At 46.3% G+C, this 21,030-nt stretch overlaps 1 protein-coding gene across 4 annotated transcripts in view; it reads left to right on the forward strand.

Moving 5' to 3' along the window:
• LOC142257736 (uncharacterized) overlaps nt 1–20,077 on the forward strand; it is a 65,825-nt gene extending 45,748 nt beyond the window's left edge. For 2 of the 4 annotated variants that reach the window (XM_075329917.1, XM_075329925.1), the window contains 6 exons: nt 13,424–13,528; nt 16,511–16,687; nt 16,770–16,893; nt 16,975–17,042; nt 17,244–17,346; nt 17,922–20,077. In XM_075329917.1, the coding sequence (XP_075186032.1) occupies nt 13,451–13,528; nt 16,511–16,687; nt 16,770–16,893; nt 16,975–17,042; nt 17,244–17,346; nt 17,922–19,702 (2,331 nt within the window). In that variant the 5' untranslated portion in view covers nt 13,424–13,450 and the 3' untranslated portion in view covers nt 19,703–20,077. Of the gene's footprint in view, nt 1–9,525; nt 9,616–13,423; nt 13,529–16,510; nt 16,688–16,769; nt 16,894–16,974; nt 17,043–17,243; nt 17,347–17,921 lie in introns of all 4 variants that reach the window. The other 2 variants (XM_075329908.1, XM_075329897.1) reach the window with 2 other exon arrangements.
• Nucleotides 20,078–21,030: the final 953 nt, after the last annotated feature.

Here is a 21,030-nt window from a genome sequence, read left to right on the forward strand (position 1 = left end):
CCGGCCCACCGCTCGAGCCACCACTGAGCAGCCGCCGCCGGACCCGAGCAGAAGGGGTGAGCGTAGTGTGCTGACACCCTCCTCCCCGCCCGCGACAAAAGGACTCCTCCTTACCCCAGTCCAAACCTAAGAGACCTCAGCAAAGAAAAATCCAATCGAGGTTTCGGTCCTTTCGTCCCTCCGCCAAGCCACATTCTTCTTCGTCCAACAGGCCGGAGAAAGGCCAGAGGGACTCATATGCGAGGCGGCCCACGTCACGACCCCAAAAGGCAGCAGGGGGCACTGCCTCCAATACGGCCTCCTCATGGCTCTCGGCCTACCCTAGCCGCATCCCCGGTCGGTGGCAGGCTCTCCCGCTTTGGCGGCGCCTGGTGGCCACAAGTTCAAGACCGATGGGGAGAGACAGTCTGTCTCATGGTTACAGGATAGAGTTCAGTTCTCGTCCTGCGGCTCGTTTCTTCACCTCTGGGCCCCTTCTCAGGTGGCGTGTCAACAAAGCCTTGCCGTCGCTCTGGCGACTCTCCAGGGACAAACAGCTTTCTCTGCAAGCGGGGGTGCAATCACTTCTTCGGAGTCAGTCACACCCCTTAAGGCGCCTCATGCACTTCCTGGGGAAGATGGTTGCAGCTATGGAGGCAGTGCCGTTCGCAAACCAAGGCGGCACTTGCAGTCGTCAAGCCTTCCAGGACGTCCGGCAGATTCTGCAGTGGGTGGAAACCACAGGCTCCACCATCTCCGCAGTTCACATCCCGGGCGTAGAAAACTGGGAAGCAGATTTTCTCAGTCATCAGGGCATGGACGCGGGGGAATGGTCTCTGCACCCAGAAGTGCTTCGAGAGATCCATCGCCCCTGAGGAACGCAGCACGTCGATCTCTCAAGGTCCCGCCCTTCATGGCACGGTCTCAGGATCACAGACCTCTGGCAGCGGACGCTTTAGTCCAGGATTGGTCGCAGTTTCGACTGCCTTATGTGTTTCCCCCTCTGGCGATGCTGCCCAGGGTACTACGCAGGATCAGGTCCGACTGCCGTCGCACCATTCTCGTCGCTCCAGACTGGCCGAGACAGTCGTGGTATCCGGATCTGTGGCATCTCACGGTGGGTCAACCGTGGGCACTTCCAGACCGCCCAGACTTGCTGTCACAAGGCTCGTTTTTTCCATCTGAATTCTGTGGCCCTCAACTTGACTAGGTGGCCATTGGTCCCTGACTCCTAGAGTCTTCAGGGTTATCTCAGGATGTCATTGCCACCACGAGACAAGCCAGGAAGCCAACGTCCGCCAAGATCTATTACAGGTCTTGGCAATTCTTTCTATCCTGGTGCGCTGATAACGGCTTTCCTCCATGGCCGTTTGCCTTACCCACATTCCTTTCATTCCTACAATTTGGACTGGACAAGGGTTTGTCCCTCGACTCTCTCTCTAGGGCCAAGTATCCACGCTCTCCGTGTTTTTCTTTCAAAAGCGTCTAGCCAGGCTTCCGCAGGTCCGCACGTTCCTGCAGGGGGTCTGCAACATGGTTCCACCTTGCAAACGTCCGTTGGAACCCTGGGATCTTAGCAGAGTCCTGACGGCTCTTCAAAAGCCGCCTTTTGAGCTGCTGCGGGATGTCTCTCTCTCCCGTCTTTCGCAGAAGGTGGCCTTCCTGGTGACAGTCACATCTCTTCAGAGAGTGTCTGAGCTTGCAGCGCTGTCATGCAAGGCTCCCTTCCTGGTTTTCCACCAGGATAAGGTGGTTCTTCGTCCTGTCCCGGAATTTCTCTCTAAGGTGGTATCTCCTTTTCATCTAAATCAGGATATCTCCTGACCTTCCTGTTGCCCTAATCCAATTCATCAGTGTGAAAAGGTTTTGCACTCTTTGGATCTAGTGAGAGCACTCCGGTTCTACGTGTCTCGCACGGCGCCCCTGCGCCGTTCATATGCGCTTTTTGTCCTTGTCGCTGGCCAGCGTATGGACTCTCAGGCCTCCAAGTCGACCTTGGCTCGGTGGATCAAGGAACCGATTCTCGAGGCCTACCGTTCTTCGGGCCTTCCGCTCCCTTCAGGGCTGAAAGGCCATTCTACCAGAACTGTAGGTGCGTCCTGGGCATTGCGGCACCGGGCAACGGTTCAGCAGGTGTGTCAGGCAGCTACGTGGTCTAGTCTGCACACTTTCACGAAGCACTATCAAGTGCATACCTATGCTTCGGCAGACGCCAGTCTAGGTAGGCGAGTCCTTCAGACGGCGGTTGTCCACCTGTGAGAGGGGGCCGTTTTCGGCTCTTCTTATTGAGGTATTCTTTTACCCACCCAGGGACTGCTCTTGGACGTCCCAATTGTCTGGGTCTCCCAATGGAGCGACAAAGAAGAAGGGAATTTTGTTTACTTACCGTAAATTCCTTTTCTTCTAGCTCCTATTGGGAGACCCAGCACCCACCCCTGTGCCCTTCGGGCTGGTTGTTCTTTTGGGTTATGGTCTTCAGTTCTCCGAACATCCTTCGGATTGAATTTACCCTAGACCAATTTATAAGTTTCCTCCTTCCTGCTTTTGCACCAAAACTGAGGAGCCCGTGGTCCACGGGAGGGTGTATAGGCAGAGGGGAGGGGTTACACTTTTTAAAGTGTAATACTTTGTGTGGCCTCCGGAGGCAGAAGCTATACACCCAATTGTCTGGGTCTCCCAATAGGAGCTAGAAGAAAAGGAATTTACGGTAAGTAAACAAAATTCCCTTCTTTTTTTTTTGTTTCTCGGATCCTACTCCTCTTTCTCCACCATGTCTTGATGCTCATCATGATATATGTATAACCTCAGGGGTAATGTTTTGTCTGCCCCTTCACATAGTACATTGGCTCTACCACTCTCGGAGTATCACTCCTTACCAATGATAACACAATATTTTGTAGGCCCTCTTCACTGTCTCTTCCAGTATGTATCAGCGAGCCACCTTCTCATTTTTTTGTCAGCCCTTGGACATTGTGGGACACCAGCACTGACACGCTCGGTCCTATGTGGTCCTTAACCTGAGCTCTGCACCAGCTCCCTGTTACCTGAATAATACGCTCCACAGATCTCTTTTCTCTCTGGGCCATATTCTCTGATTTGTTCTGTGTACAAAACTCTCCTAGGGACACATTCTATCTTTTGAGAAGCTGTTGATCTGTCTGGTTCTGAATTTGGCAGATTAAGTTCCCAGGGTTGAGCCGAGTGCACACGAACACTTCAGGCTCCTTTCCTGGAGGAAGCTGTGTATACATCAAATGCAAGCACATTATTAAAGATTAATTTTACAGACCCCAAATGAATCTTTGGATTTTGAGCTCCATTTTACGGACACTGGTTTCATGTGGGTATAAGAAACAGGCCCTGAATGCGACGCACAGAGAGGGATGAGGCAGTGGTGACTTTGGACTGTTTTTTGTTTACACAGGCTAAGGTATTGGGGTGTAGGAACTCAACGTCAGCTTGCGGGGATACAATAAACACAGTCAATTAATGTGGATTCAGGATGTACAAGCAATGACTGTAACTCTTTATTAGCTTGTTACCTTGAAAACTACCCAGAAGAACACTCCTTTAACATATGTCATAACATTCGATTAAGCCCTGTCAGGTCACCCACTAACCTGGTTGACTTTCTTGAGAGAGTATCAGCGGAGTGGGTCTACGTCCCACCAGCTACCACCCTGAGATCTTGGGGGTAACTGGCTAGAGCTATCATCTCTCTTAAAGGGGAATACTATGCCCTCAGATGCAGCACAAATCAGCAGGAAGCGGAGGCCACGCCGTGACCATGACCGTGATCTAGACTGGTAGCATCTGCAGCTTGACCATGTTGCTCGAGCTTGAGGTCTTGACATGTGATGTCTGCACTGCAGCTTGACCTTGTAGCTTGGAATCTTGACAGACAGCGTCTGCGGGCAGATCACTGGAGGGACTTAACTCACACACTCCACGACCGGCAATCAGCTTACTCATTACTCGTAACATCCCTCATCGTCTGCTCGCTTCTGCTTCTTGGCGACAATCCCACCCTTCTGCCGGTGCCCTATTCTTTTATATCCAGCTGCTGCTCCACAGTTCCCACTTAACCTAGTCCTCTTCAGAAACGCTTCCAAATGGAAAATACATTCTCATTTCTTGGTTCCAGCGGCTTCTTTGGGCAGCAGAGGGCAGTATTCCTTTGCTGGCCCCGTTGGACCGATCTAAAAGTGCAGGCTGTCGGAGCCACTTCTCTATATGGGGACGACTGGCCACGATATAGACTGTAGCTTTTCATACTTTATCCTAAAACGACAAAATTTGTAATTGCTGCTTCTGAGCTAAATTTTCCTGACACAGGTTACTCGTTCACGACTAGCCTTATTCCTAAAAGGACAAAATCTGATTCTGTAGCATCTGAGCTAAATATTACAGTCACTGGCCTGGGAGCTGGGAGGGTGTAATGACATTTTTATAGTCTTCTCTTGCCGATATTGGACCTGATGTGTGTCTTCCTCGTTTCTCCTCCTTGGTTGCACAAGGAACTCTGACCTCTGCTGCCAGGGTGGTTAAATGGGAATCTATATACTAAATTACTTGTTAGACGAGGGCCTTCTGGTATTGCACCATTTTACCAACCCACTCCGCCGCAGGAAGGAGAGTTGTAAAGTTCTCCTTGTAGCATTGGTCAAGACGGGTGAACAAGAACCATTACTCACTGTTGGCCAAAATGATCTGCCAGTAAGATCATTTACATTACTTGCAACACCTTAAACTGATGATCTGCCCCCCAAAATTGGGAAGCCAATAAAAATGGCCCTCTCAAATTTAACTGATGTGTGCAGCCTGAGGGCCCTCCCAAACGTATGGCTTAGGGTTCTCCCAAATTAATGGTAGAGGGCTGCCTGATGGCCCTCCAAAATGTATGTGCCAGCCAACGATCAGTGGGGACACCATTGCATCAAGTTTGGGTGCCAACCTCTGTGGTCAGGCATGGTACACAAATCGGAGTTAGTTTTAGGGAACTCAGCCTGTTTAGGGTCCATTAATTAGATGTCCCCTGATTTCTCCATCCATGTGTGTATAAGGATACAGTGGTAAAAGAAACATAATGTCCCTGGCCACAAGCACCGCCCACATATCGGTTGTTCTGTGGACATTCCCATTAACTGTTATTGGATTTTAGTGCAATGTTGTGGCAATCAAAAAAACCTATTTTTTGTTGTTTGGAAAATATTTTTCTCACTACGCCCTTTACCAATCAGATTAATTGTTTTTATATTTTAATAGGTCAGGCATTTCTGAATGCGGTGATACCAAATATGTGTAATAATAATTATTATTATTATTATTTCCAACGGGGCAAAATTGGAGTGATTTGAATTTTTAATTTTTATTTATTTTTGAAAAGTTTTTTTTCTATTTTACATTTTTGATTGATTTTACTAGTCTCCTTTATGCCTGTAGTGTCCGATCGCTTGTGCTGATCAGAGCAATGCTTCAGTAGATCAGCAGAAATACCGTGTTCCTGTGAATGCCGGCACTCTGCCATCTCTCATAGGAAATGAGTCATGACAGCGACAGGGGTCATCAGCTCACCCCGTGCTGTCACAACAACCCATTGGCAACCCATGATCGCTTTTCCTCCGGAGTGCGTTAGATGTTAGATTGCACTGTCATAGTTTGACAGCGTGATCTAAGGGGTTAAAAGGCGTGGGTGGATGTTAACCGCACATGTCTGCTGATCAGATCAGCAGAATTGTGCGGGGATGAATGTGGGCTCGCCGCACAAATCTGTGGTAACGGGAGGCGACTTAAGGCGTATACATTTATGTCCTAAGTCATGACTGAGTAAAGGGTGAGGGTCGTCTCAAATTTAAGGGTGAGGGTCGTTCCAAATTTAAGGGTGAGGGCCGTTCCAAATTTAAGGGTGAGGGCCGTCCCAAATTTAAGGGTGAGGGCCGTCCCAAATTTAAGGGTGAGGGCCACCTGATGACCATCCAAAAATTATGGTTGATGGCCACTGATGACGATATGATGGATGGCCCTCTAAAAATTAGGAGTGAGGGATGCATGATGTCACTGTGTATATCTTGGGTGAAGAGGCCCAAAAAAAAGGATCCTCAGATGCCATTTTATTTGCAGTGTGTCTGGTGACTGCAATGCTAATTGCATTGAGCCACCGTGCTGCCCTACCAAACGTAGGAGTGAGATCCCTCCCAAGTGTATGAATGAGGGGCCTCTCAAATGTATGAGTGAGGGTCACCTGATGGCCCTCTCAAATGTATGAGTGAGGGTCACCTGATGGCCCTCTCAAATGTATGAGTGAGGGTCACCTGATGGCCCTCCAAAAATTAGGAGTGAGGGCCACATGATCACTCTGAGGATATGGTGGAGAAGGAAGCCCTCCACCAAAAATAAAAACCGCAGACGTCATCTTTTGCGCAGTGTGTCTGGAGTTAGTGTAGGGGGAGCTGGTGTCATTGGAGGGCGAGATTTTTGGCTGCATTTTTACGTTTTGGGGCTGCAGATTCAGAGGTGACATGTTCTGTAGATAAACAATTGTGATGAATAAAAAGAGAGAATCCAAACCTCCAAATGTGAGGGAAGGAGTTCAGGGGCAGTAACCCTGAGGAGTCACAGAGGTCAGGTCTGCTCTGCAGAAGGTCAGAGGTCACACTGAGGTCAGGGTCAGTCTGGCCCGGCGGGGTAGCGGGGAATCCCCCGGTAGGCCTCGGGCCCTCAGTGGGCCCCTATGCCTTATATAGTGTGGGGCAGTGTATAGCGCTGTGGGGCCGCCGGTTTCTCGGGGCCGGCGTTATGTGCGGCAGACTGAGCCTCCCACGCTCTGAGGGCCTCCCAATATTTCAATCACAAACTGCAGCGATAGCACAAGTTCCATACTATCTCTGTAGTTTGCGCGGCTGCAGAAGGACCTGTGGTGAAATCACAGTCATGTGATATCACCGTAGGTCCTGCACTGCGGAAGTCCCAGACCTGTGCTGGAGACCGCGCCGCTATTCAAATGTATGCGCATCTTTCAGACGCGCGTACATGTGAACAGTGCGGCCGGTGTCAGGAGTGAGGCGGAGGAGCTGCTCAGCCCTGCACCAACACAGCGGCCGTCATCACACTGCCGCCGGAGCAGCAGAGGAGAGGACGTGCAGGGCTGCAGAGAAAAGGTAAGCGCTCAGGAGGAGCCGAAGAAAAAAATATATATATATATTCTCACCTCTCCTCCTCGTTCCCGCGGTGCCTCCAGCTGATTCTTCCAAACCGCAGAACACTGACCCCTCGGTGATCTTTTCCTCTGCACCGAGCCATCGATACAGGTGATTTCATGGCTTTACTGCAGTTAAATGCTTTACGGTGCCGTAAAGCCATGATTGCATCCTGCGACAGCGGCTCCGTGCACCGGACAAGATCATGGAGGGGTCTATGAGCCTGTGGACTGGTAAGGTAAGCACCTTGCAGGAACGGAGGACAGGTGAGTGTGTGTGTGTGTGTGTGTGTGTGTGTGTGTGTGTGTACGTGTGTACAACGGCATAATAGGGGACAGGAATGAGGACAATACCAAAGGATGGGGGGCCCATTCACACACTGCACAAGGATGGGGGGCCCATTCACACACTGCACAAGGATGGGGGGGCCCATTCATACACTGCACAAGGATGGGGGGCCCATTCACACACTGCACAAGGATGGGGGGGCCCATTCATACACTGCACAAGGATGGGGGGGCCCATTCACACACTGCACAAGGTTGGGGGGCCCATTCACACACTGCACAAGGATTGGGGGACCCATTCACACACTGCACAAGGATTGGGGGGCCCATTCACACACTGCACAAGGATGGGGGGGGCCCATTCATACACTGCACAAGGATGGGGGGGCCCATTCACACACTGCACAAGGATGGGAGGCCCCATTCATACACTTCACAAGGATGGGGGGGCATTCATACACGGCACAAGGATGGGGGGGCCCATTCACACACTGCACAAGGATGGGGGGCCCCATTCATACACTTCACAAGGATGGGGGGGCATTCATACACGGCACAAGGATGGGGGGCCCATTCACAAACTGCACAAGGATTGGGGGACCCATTCATACACTGCACAAGGATGGGGGGGCCCATTCACACACTGCACAAGGATTGGGGGACCCATTAATACACTGCACAAGGATGGGGGGGCCCATTCACACACTGCACAAGGATTGGGGGACCCATTCATACACTTCACAAGGATGGGGGGGCCCCCATTCATACACTGCACAAGGATGGGGGGGCATTCATACACGGCACAAGGATGGGGGGCCCATTCACACACTGCACAAGGATTGGGGGGGCCCATTCATACACTGCACAAGGATTGGGGGGCCCATTCACACACTGCACAAGGATAGGGGGACCCATTCATACACTGCACAAGGATGGGGGGGCCCATTCATACACTGCACAAGGATGGGGGTGCCCATTCACACACTGCACAAGGATTGGGGGACCCATTCATACACTGCACAAGGATGGGGGGCCCCCATTAATACACTGCACAAGGATGGGGGGGCCCCCATTAATACACTGCACAAGGATGGGGGGCCCCCATTCACACACTGCACAAGGATGGGAGGGCCCATTCACACACTGCACAAGGATGGGGGGGGCCCATTCACACACTGCACAAGGATGGGGGGCCCATTCACACACGGCACAAGGATGGGGGGGCCATTCACACACTGCACAAGGATAAGGGGGCCCATTCATACACGGCACAAGGATGGGGGGACCATTCATACACTGCACAAGGATGGGGGGGACCATTGCTACACTGCACAAGGATAGGCACATTACTACAAGGGGCACATTACATTTTATTGGGGTCTATTTTTATTTTTGAAATTTACCAGTAGCTGCTGCATTTCCCACCCTAGGCTTATACTTGAGCCAATACGTTTTCAGTATTTTTGTGGTTAAATTAGGGCCCTCGGCTTATACTCGTGTATATACGGTAATTTGAGTTGAGGGGGCCTTGGTGGGGGGGAGCGGTATTACTTTACAGGAGACATTATGTGGCAGTGGGTACTTTATGGGGAAATGAGTGTCATTATGAGGCAATTAGGAAAGGAATTGTGAAAGGCAGCGAAGTATAATGAGGAGCGGAGGAAATTTATGCGGAGAGATATTATAGAAAGGGCAAGTTTTGGGGGGGACATTATGGAAAGGGGTACTTTGTGGCCCTATTTTGGAGAGGACCAGCGTGTGGGGGGATATTTTGTGCAGAAAGCAATTAACAACCCTTCTGATTCCACTTGTTCCCCCAGATATTATTAAATAAAAGGGGCCAGGATGAGGGACATACATTATTGGTTTATGGTGGCACGTGGGGCATAATTACTGTAGGGGCAAATTAGGGGAGATTATTACTGATGAAATATAGGTTAATTTTGAGGATACTGTCTTCCATGGGGGAACAAAAGTCAGATGTAGTGTAGAAATTGAGTAAAATGTGTGGAATGTGCTCTGGGAGTTATCGGCTATAGGTGACTGTGTGTTATTCTCTGCAGAGTCGCGACATGGCAGGAAGAAGTGATGACGGTCAACGCCGGATAAAGAGGAAAAGTGAAGATGAATAACTTCAGCTAGAGACGTCACTGGTAAGTCAGTGTGTTACATGTACACACACTATACACTGTATACAGAGCTCCTGTGTATAATGTCACTGGTGATCACTGTATTACCTATACACTATATACAGAGCTCCTGTGTATAATGGCACTGGTGATCACTTTATTACCTATATACAGATCTCCTGTTTATAAAGTCACCGGTGATCACTGTATTACCTGTACACTGACACTATATGGCATTGATGGTAATATTAGTATTGTGGTTTTTATTCATGACCATTTCTTGTAGTAATCGTCACTGTGTAGTAGTAATATGTGGTCTTGTCATGGTTTGGTGGTATTTGTCTCTTGTCTGTAGTATTATTTGGTAGTCTGGTCATAGTGTCGTGGTATTTCTCCCTTGTATGTGGTAATATTTGTTTACTATGTGGTCTAATTATAGTGTGGCGGTATTACTCTCTTGTATGTGGTTGTATTTGATTACTATGTGGTGGTAATATGTTATCTGGTCATGGTGTGGTGGTATTTCTCTCTCGTATGTGATTGTATTCGGTCACTATGTGGTGGTAATATTTTGTCTGGTCACGGTGTGGTGGTATTTCCCCCTTGTCTGTGGTATTACTGGTCTTGGTATAGTGCATTGGGCTGTGTATGGAGGTCACTTTTTCTCTATCAATATGGGGAAAATTCTTTATTTCCAATAGTTTTAAATACTTGAATGTTTAACCCCTCGCTGTCCTGTGATTATTACACTGCAGTAAATATGCACTTACAGAGGTTCTCCAGTGCAAACAAGTAATCTCCTTTACTAAGGCCACGTGCACACGGTATTTGGTGAGTTTTTTACCTCAGTATTTGAAGTCAAAACCAGGAATTGTACAATCAGTAAAATGAGAGGAAAAGTGTAATAGAAAGACGGGCATCCTTCTGCATTTTTCACCCACTGCTGGTTTTGGCTACAAATACTGATGTAAGATACTGACCAAATACTGACAGTGTGAACGTGACCTAAGCATGTGATAACTTATTCATCAGTGGGGTCCAACTGCTGGGACCTGCACCAATCTGCAAATTGTGCAACCTTTATCCCCATTACACAAGCTCATGTCTGACCCGACCCCTGATCCATTCATTCCCTCAGTGGCTATGAACGCTGCACTTGTTTTTATCTGACCGCCCCATTTGGATGAATGGAGCTGCGGTCACACATGCCACCTGCCGCCGCTGCATTGTATAATGGGCATATAAGTGTCCTGTCAGGGATAAAAGTTCCTCATTCTTTGATCGGTGCGGTTTCCACTGGTCTGGTTCCACCGATCAATAAGTTATCACCAACCTAACCTGTAGATCGGAGATAACTTGTCACCAAAGACCCCCCCCTACTGCAAACTACTGTAATTGTACAGAGTTATTGTGTGTGCACAGGAGATGTGCAGGAGCCGCCTGTGCTTTACAGTCAGCGCTCCACAATAATGGGGATAGTGGCTAATAGATATTTGCATGTAGCTGTAGGGTGGGCCCCCAGAGTTATTTCCCCTGGTGGGCCCCAGACACCCCAGTCCGACCCTTGGTCAGGGTTCAAAGAGCAAAGAAAGACCGGAGAGAACTGGGAGCGGGGATTGTAAATTTGGAGAGGAGAGAGAGGCGAAACTAATTGAGCTGTGCCTGTCAGATCCAGGTCTATGGAGCCAGTAAGCCAAACCTCCAACTCAAACTCCGATTCGAACTCTGACTCCCTCATTCATTCCTCATGTTTGTGATAGATTTCCTGTAGTAAATGGTGACATCCGGCTTTTAATCGTTAATCAAGCTGTTTAGAGAGAACATGAAATATATTTATAGGATACAAGTTTAGAACACAAAAACTTAAATAAATTGTAAATATACCATACACTGTGCAGCAAGTGGGGAAAAACACAGTTTAACAAAAATGTACGGAATAACATTTGTGCCGTCTATGAATTTGTTCTGAGAAATAGTATGGCTCCATCAGATCCTCCTTCATAGATGACCTCAGATCTGACCTAATTATTTTAAGGCTGGAGAACTACCTCTCTATAGTAACTTGGTTTGGTGGCAAAGCGGTGACCACACGGGCAACATCTCTAACAATCTCAGGGTATAAACGAATTGTCTCATGCACAGTCAGTTTTGATGAACGGTTGAACTCTTCTACTTCTTTGAGAGCAAGTGAGAAATTTTGCTGAAATATAGTGAATCTGTTTGCTATGAGAATGGAATCTTTTTCCCTTTGGCAACACTTTGCTGTGAAATACTTTTCAAAATTAAACCTTTCTTCTGATGAGGATGAAGATACGGCAGCAGTAGCACTGGCAGGATCCAAGTCCTCATTTGATGAGGCAGAAGATACAGCAGCAGTAGCACTGGCAGGATCCAAGTCCTCTTGCTCTTGATGTCCTGTAACCCACTCATCCTAAATGCTACCTCTGTCAGAGCTTCTTTTCCTATAGTAAGCTTATGATCATGCAGCAATGTATGATGACTTGGGTCCACATACACAGCTGCCAGAAAAAAATAGTTTCTTATAGCTGTGTTTCTCTCCATTTCATTGAAGCAGCAATGCCATCTGCCATTAAATCTCCTTTTTTGGGACGGGCAAAACAGCAAGATCTTCCACTCCTTTATGAAAATGCTGAGAGTTAAATTCTCAGCTTGTAATTTTTTAGTCATTTTAACTGGGTGATGAAGCAATTCCTTCAATACTGAGACCTGTATCCATCGATCATCATTTAGTGTTACCTAAGGGTTGGCCATGTCTACAAGAAAAAGGTTTCAGCTCAAGCAATCACTCAATCATGAAATAATCACTGCTTCACCAAGTTGCTTCATCGACAATTGCACCTTTTCCAGCATGTCTCTTCAAGATGGAATCAATTTTAGGGGTTTTGGCAGCAATAACCAATTTCCTCACTGTGCCAATCAGAGTTGTATTATGTCCCTCTTGCAGACGATCTCTTATTGCCGGCTGCAGCTAGTGCACAACACAGCACATGTGATAAATAGGAGAGAGATGTGAAGCTGCTTCAACAAGATCATATCATATATGCTACAGGGTCATTTTGCTGTTTATTGATAGTTTAGACTTGCATTATGATGTACTTGCCTTAATCCTACTTTCCTGCTCACTCTAGAGTCTCTAGCAGTTCGAGATGATTGCGGCATTCTTTGTCTCTTTGTTTTTACTTCTATATATAGAGGAGAAGCTTTACTACTTATCATGTAGCTGAAGAGCAGCACAGATTCATCTCAACTAAAAGCCGAGATCCTCAGATCAGGAATAGAACAGACATTTATAGGACATTTCAGAACTTACCAAAATTCATATGAAAAAATATTCAGCACATTCTGCATTGAACTGCTGTACCCAATTTATTATATATTTTAGGAGTCTGAGTCAGTCCATCTTAAACTGACTCCGACTCCACCAATATGGGCACCAGCTCCGACTCCACAGCCCTGGTCAGATCATTTGTGCCTGATGGAGGGAGTAGTAAGGTTTCCCGTCAGGACAGTTTCTGATTAACTCTTTTAAAGCTAGACAATTTTATAACCAAGGAGAACGTGTTGGAGTCGCCCGATCTGCTGCACAGTCTCCTCCTGAGATCGGGGTCAGTCTGCGCCGGCAGAGAAGAGGGAAGACGACATCTGCACTGTTATACCTTCTCAGATGATTTTCCTTGATTTTATTAACTTCCCTTATTTTTCAGTTTTTTTTCACTTGTATTGATTTTTTGTACCATTGTTTGTTTTTTTTGTCATCTTCTTTACAATAAAGGATCTTCTGTTGTTTTGGTTTTTTTTCTTTTCAAATAAGAGATTTTTCCTGATTGACCCAAGAAAGATGAATAAGAAAAAAGACCAAATTATGGAGAAGATATTAAAACTGAGTCTGGAGATAATCTTCCATCTTACTGGAGAGGTGAGAGGCTCTGATGTCATCACATTACATCATTATCTATGGGAATAACAGAGGATATGACCGGGGAGGTGAGAGGTTCTGATGTCATCACATTACATCATTATCTATGGGGATAACAGAGGATATGACCGGGGAGGTGAGAGGTTCTGATGTCATCACATTACATCATTATCTATGGGAATAACAGAGGATATGACCGGGGAGGTGAGAGGTTCTGATGTCATCACATTACATCATTATCTATGGGAATAACAGAGGATATGACCGGGGAGGTGAGAGGCTCTGATGTCATCACATTACATCATTATCTATGGGAATAACAGAGGATATGACCGGGGAGGTGAGAGGCTCTGATGTCATCACATTACATCATTATCTATGGGAATAACAGAGGATATGACCGGGGAGGTGAGAGGTTCTGATGTCATCACATTACATCATTATCTATGGGGATAACAGAGGATATGACTGGGGAGGTGAGAGGCTCTGATGTCATCACATTACATCATTATCTATGGGAATAACAGAGGATATGACCGGGGAGGTGAGAGGCTCTGATGTCATCACATTACATCATTATCTATGGGAATAACAGAGGATATGACCGGGGAGGTGAGAGGCTCTGATGTCATCACATTACATCATTATCTATGGGAATAACAGAGGATATGACCGGGGAGGTGAGAGGTTCTGATGTCATCACATTACATCATTATCTATGGGAATAACAGAGGATATGACCGGGGAGGTGAGAGGCTCTGATGTCATCACATTACATCATTATCTATGGGAATAACAGAGGATATGACCGGGGAGGTGAGAGGCTCTGATGTCATCACATTACATCATTATCTATGGGAATAACAGAGGATATGACCGGGGAGGTGAGAGGTTCTGATGTCATCACATTACATCATTATCTATGGGGATAACAGAGGATATGACCGGGGAGGTGAGAGGTTCTGATGTCATCACATTACATCATTATCTATGGGAATAAGAGGATATGACCGGGGAGGTGAGAGGTTCTGATGCCATCACATTACATCATTATCTATGGGGATAACAGAGGATATGACCGGGGAGGTGAGAGGTTCTGATGTCATCACATTACATCATTATCTATGGGAATAAGAGGATATGACCGGGGAGGTGAGAGGTTCTGATGCCATCACATTACATCATTATCTATGGGAATAACAGAATATGATCGGGGAGGTGAGAGGTTCTGATGTCATCACATTACATCATTATCTATGGGGATAACAGAGGATATGACCGGGGAGGTGAGAGGTTATTATTATTATTCTTATTATTTATTTATAGAGCACCATTAGTTCCATGGTGCTGTACATGAGAAGGGGGTTACATACAAAATACATATACAAGTTACAGTAGACAGACTAGTACAGAGGGAAGAGGGCCCTGCCCTTGCGGGCTTACATTCTATAGGATTATGGGGAGGAGACAGTAGGTGGGGTGTAGATGGGGCGGCAGCTCCGCACGGTGGTGGGGCGGCAGCTCCGCACGGTGGTGGGGCGGCAGCTCCGCACGGTGGTCGGGCAGTGAGGTCATTGAAGGTTATAGGCATTTCTGAACAGATGAGTCTTTAGGTTCCGTTTGAAGTTTGCAAGTGTAGTAGATAATCTGACGTGTTGAGGCAGTGAGTTCCAGAAGACTGGGGATGTTCGGGAGAAGTCTTGGAGGCGGTTGCATGAGGAGCGAATGAGAGAGGAGGATAGAAGGAGATCTTGGGAGGACCGGAGATTACGTTTTGGAGTGTAGCGAGAGATTAGTTCAGAGATATATGGAGGAGACAATTTGTGGATGGCTTTGTAAGTCAGTATTAGTAGTTTGAATTGGATACGATGGAAGATTGGGAGCCAGTGAAGGGACATGCAGAGAGGAGAAGCGGGGTGGTAGTGAGGCGAGAGGTGGATCAGTCGGGCAGCAGCATTAAGGATGGACTGGAGAGGGGCGAGCGTGTTAGCAGGGAGACCACATAGGAGGATGTTGCAGTAGTCGAGGCGGGAGATTATGAGAGCATGCACTAGCATTTTTGTAGATTGGGAATTGATGAAGGGACGGATTCTGGAAATATTTTTGAGTTGAAGACGACAGGAGGTGGTGAGGGATTGAATGTGTGGTATGAAGGACAAGGCAGAGTCAAAGGTCACTCCGAGGCACCGAACTTTGGGTGCTGGGGAGAGCGTGATGTTATTTATTGTAATAGATAGATCAGGTAGAGAGTGTAGGTGAGATGGAGGAAAGATGATCAGCTCAGTTTTGGCCACATTGAGCTTTAGGAAGCGAGAGGAGAAGAAGGAAGATATAGCAGATAGGCACTCTGGGATTGTGGACAGCAGAGATATGACATCTGGGCCAGAGAGGTAGATCTGAGTGTCATCGGCATATAGGTGGTACTGGAAGCCATGGGACTTTATGAGTTGTCCCAGGCCAAATGTATAGATAGAAAAAAGTAATGGTCCCAGGACAGAGCCTTGAGGGACACCAACAGACAGAGGACGGGATGAAGAGGTTGTGTGGGAGTGGGAGACACTAAAAGTGCGGTGGGAGAGGTATGAAGAGATCCAAGAGAGGGCGAGGTCTCTGACACCAAGGGAAGAGAGGATCTGCAGTAGGAGGGAGTGGTCAACAGTGTCAAAAGCTGAGGATAGGTCTAGAAGTAGGAGTATAGAGAAGTGGTTGTTAGCTTTGGCAGTAAGTAAGTCATTTGTGATTTTTGTCAGGGCAGTTTCAGTGGAATGATGTGGACGGAAGCCGGACTGTAGGTTGTCAAAGTTCTGATGTCATCACATTACATCATTATCTATGGGGATAATAGAGGATATGACCGGGGAGGTGAGAGGTTCTGATGTCATCACATTACATCATTATCTATGGAATAACAGAGGATATGACCGGGGAGGTGATGGACTCTGGAAATGTCTGTAGTGATATTATTAATGTCTCCACACTCAGAATTACACAGTAGTGAAGACGTCTAGGGATCGCTGTCAGGCCCCTTTGTCTGAAGGACGGGGAGGAACCCTGAGCCCAATCCCGGGGCCTCCACCTCACCCCCGGATACATGAGGACATCAGTGACCAGAAGATCCTGGAACTCGCCAACAAGATGCTGGAGCTGCTGACTGGAGAGGTGACACTGCTGGGAATGCTGGGACATTATACAGGACGGCACTGGAGGATTCTGGGTGATGACGGTATCATTGTGTTGTCAGGTTCCTATAAGGTGTCAGGACGTCACCGTCTATTTCTCCATGGAGGAGTGGGAGTATCTAGAAGGACACAAGGAGCGGTACAAGGAGGTGATGATGGAGGAGCCCCAGCCCCGCACATCACCAGGTAATAGACAGGACTGAATACACCCGGCCTATAATTATCTGTATGTAATAATGATGTCCGTCCTGTCTGTGTCTCCTGCAGGTCTCTCCAGTACGAGGACGACCCCAGAGAGATGTCCCGCTCCTCCTCCTCCTCCACAGGATCCTCAGGTAGATGGAGATCTCCCCTATGAGGTGTAGATGGCTGTGACCTCCTTGTGTTCAGTCTTGTTTTCTCCTCCAGTATTAGATGTTTTATACTTGTGTAATGAGAGCGGTGGAGACGGCAGGATCACAGCTGACCACAGACCTCACATGTCCGGATCTTATCTCCATTATTCCCGGGGACTTTTACAATATTTTGTTTTGCAGCTTTTGGATCTGGATAAAGATCTGAACAATATTTATTCTCCAGAGAGAAATGTGAGGGGCGATCAGTGGAGTAAAGAGGAGATTCCTACAGATCACCGCCCCGGTGAGTACAGACCACCCAATAACACACAGAAGTCACACATTCCTATTTTCCGCTTTTTGCAGTGTCAGTTTCTCCAGCGGTATATTAACCCTTCATGTAAAATACACATGAAATGTGAATGAATTTGTGATCCCGGTGCAGGTGATAACACGGGATGTACAGTTATGTTATAGAGGAGAAATACAGCTGGACATGGATTCTGCCGATGTGAGCGAGGACGAGCTCCAGCTCTTTCCTATTATCCGCTGTCAGGGCTGATGAGGGGTTTTTACGTTTTAGGGACTAAATCCATTATCTACAGAGTGCAGCTGTCTTTCTTTGTTGCCTTTTATATAAGGCAGCCATGGACACTGTGCTTATGGTGCCAGATATGGTATTCTGAATATAATCAATATTATTTACTCATTTTCTGCGATTTCTTTTTGGAATTGGAGAAGAGTCGTCTTGGTAATAAAATCATCAGTATCTTCGCAGCACAACGATACTGCAGTCAGGGGCCTGAGTTTACCAGTAAAAATGAGGGTTTAAGATTATAGCATTTAAAATTTAAAAAATCTGTTTTATTCTTTTGACAGATGATTGTGACATTATACAGAATACATATGAACAGCAAGTCATTATTCCAGATCTATCTTCAGTCCTTCACACCCAGGATCTATCATTTGATGCTTCTAAGCAATCTCCTGATTCACCGCAGAATGTTCAGCAAAATAAAAGCCACAAGAGGGGTGATCAACAGCAAAGAACTCACACAAGGGAGAAGCCGTACTCATGTAATCAATGTGGAAAGTGTTTTACTTGGAAATCACACCTTGATTTGCATATAAAAACTCACACGGGGGAAAAGCCATTTTCATGTCCCGAATGTGGGAAATGTTTTACTCGGAAATCACAGCTTGTTGTACATCTAAAAACTCACACGGGGGAGAAACCATTTTCTTGTTCAGCATGTGGGAAATTTTTTACTTGGAAATCACAGCTTGATGAGCATATAAAAATTCACACGGGGGAGAAACCGTTTTCATGTTCAGATTGTGGGAAATGTTTTATTAGGAAATCACAGCTTGTTGTACATTTAAAAACTCATACAGGGGAGAAGCCATTTTCTTGTTCAGAATGTGGGAAAAATTTTAATCAGAAAGCACAGCTTGTTGTACATTTAAAAACTCACACAGGGGAGAAGCCATTTTCGTGTTCAGAATGTGGGAGATGCTTTGGTCACAAAACCAATTTTGTGAGACACATGAGAATTCACACTAGGGAGAAGCCATTTTCTTGTTCAGAATGTGAGAAATGCTTTGCTCACAAATCTGCTTTTGTTAGACACATGAGAATTCACACAACGGAGAAGCCATTTTTATGCTTAGAATGTGGGAAATGTTATAACAGTAAATCAACTCTTGCTGAACATTTAAGAATTCACACAGAGGAGAAGCCATATCCATGTTTAGAATGTGAGAAATGTTTTACCCATAAATCACAGCTTAATATGCATCTAAAAACTCACACAGGAGAGAAGCAGTTTCCATGTTCGGAATGTGAGAAATGTTTTATCAAGGAATCAGATCTTTTCAGACATCAAATAATTCACACAGGGGAGAAGCCATTTTCATGTGCACAATGTGCAGAATGTTTCACCATGAAAACAGATCTTGTTAAACATCAGATGAGTCACATAGGTGAGAAGCCATTTTCATGTTCACAATGTGGAAAAGGTTTTAACCAGGAACATATTCTTATAGCACATCAAATAACTCACACAGCGGAGAAGCCATTTTCTTGTTCAGAAAGTGAGAAATATTTAATCCAGAAATCAGATCTTGTCAGACATCAAATAATTCACACAGGGGAGAAGCCATATCCATGTTCAGAATGTGAGAAATGTTTTACCCATAAATCACAGCTTGTTGTACATCTAAAAATTCACACAGGGGAGAAGCCGTTTTCATGTTCAGAATGTGAGAAATGTTTTATCAAGAAATCGGATCTTGTCAGACATCAAAGAATTCACACAGGGGAGAAGCCATTTTCATGTTCACAATGTGGAAAATGTTTCACCATGAAAGCAGTTCTTGTTAAACATCTGAGAATTCACACAGGGGAGAAGCCATTTTCATGTTCACAATGTGAAAAATCTTTTAACCAAAAACATATTCTTATAGCACATCAGACAACTCACACAGGGGAAAAGCCGTTTTCATGTTCAGAATGTGAGAAATGTTTTATCCAGAAATCAGATCTTGTCAGACATCAAAGAATTCACACGGGGGAGAGACCGTTTTCATGTTCAGAATGTGGGAAATGTTTTATCCAGAAATCAGATCTTGTTAAACATCTGAGAATTCACACAGGGTAGAAGTTGTTTTCTTTTTTTCTATGTGGAAAGTGTTATCAGCAAAAATCACTTCTAATTGCATATGAAAAAACTGGCAGAGAAAAAAATCAAATCCATAACAAATCTTTTTAGACACCGGAATTTGCAAATATGGAAGCAGTCATTTTTTCAATTACTTTAGTCAAATCCGCCAAACAACGACATCTACAAGGAGTCTGTATGTTCTGCCCGTGTTTCTTTCCACATTCCAAAGACTGATGGGGAATGTAGATTGTGAGCCCAAATGGTGACAGTAGTGATAATGTCTGTAAACTTGCGGAATTAATGGCTTTATAAGTAAAGTAAATAAATTGAGAAACAGTATAAGAAATAATACAACAGTTACTTTGCAGATAGTCGAACGTTATACAAAATAGATTATGGTTCTGTTTGCAGTCGTCTATAAATGTCACAATCATCAAATAGAATCCAGATATCATCTATATATCCAGCCATGTGCACAGAACACTATACATTAATGTAGAACTGTATCCTAAAACTTGTTACCAATCAACAATTTACTTCAAAATATTCGAGTTATTTACATGTCCTTTTGATGCTCCGATATTTCAGAACCTTGAGTTGAGATTGAGCTGGTTGGCATATTGTATTTAAATATATGAGTTTGTGACAATTTGTTAGGACACTTTCCAATTTTTGAAAATTGTCCTCAAAGGGGCTTTACACGCTGCGACATCGCTAATGCGAAGTTGTTGGGGTCATGGAATTTGTGACGCACATACGGCCGCATTAGCGATGCCGTTGCGTGTGACACCTATGAGCAATTTTGCATCATCGCAAAAACGTGCAAAATCGCTCATCGGCGACATGGGGGTCCATTCTCAAATATCGTTACTGCAGCAGTAACGAAGTTGTTCCTCGTTCCTGCGGCAGCACACATCGCTCCGTGTGACGCCGCAGGAACGAGGAAGCTCTCCTTACCTGCCTCCCGGCCACACTGCGGAAGGAAGGAGGTGGGCGGGATGTTACGTCCCGCTCATCTCCGCCCCTCCGCTTCTATTGGGCGGCGGTTCAGTGACGCAGCTGTGACGTCGCTGTGAGGTTGAACGAACCGCCCACTTAGAAAGGAGGCAGATCGCCGGTCACAGCGACGTCGCCGGGCAGGTAAGTAGTGTGACGGGTCTGGGCCGATGTTGTGTGACACGGGCAGCGATTTGCCCGTGTCGCACAACAGATGGGGGCGGGTACCCACACTAGCGATATTGGTAGGGATATCGCAGCGTGTAAAGCGGCCTTTAGGTTCTTGTACTAGGAATAGGACTTTGAGGTTGTGGTTGAAGGATGATTTT

This window comes from Anomaloglossus baeobatrachus, chromosome 1 (genome assembly GCF_048569485.1).
Source record: "Anomaloglossus baeobatrachus isolate aAnoBae1 chromosome 1, aAnoBae1.hap1, whole genome shotgun sequence".
Classification (NCBI taxonomy): Eukaryota; Metazoa; Chordata; class Amphibia; order Anura; family Aromobatidae; genus Anomaloglossus; species Anomaloglossus baeobatrachus.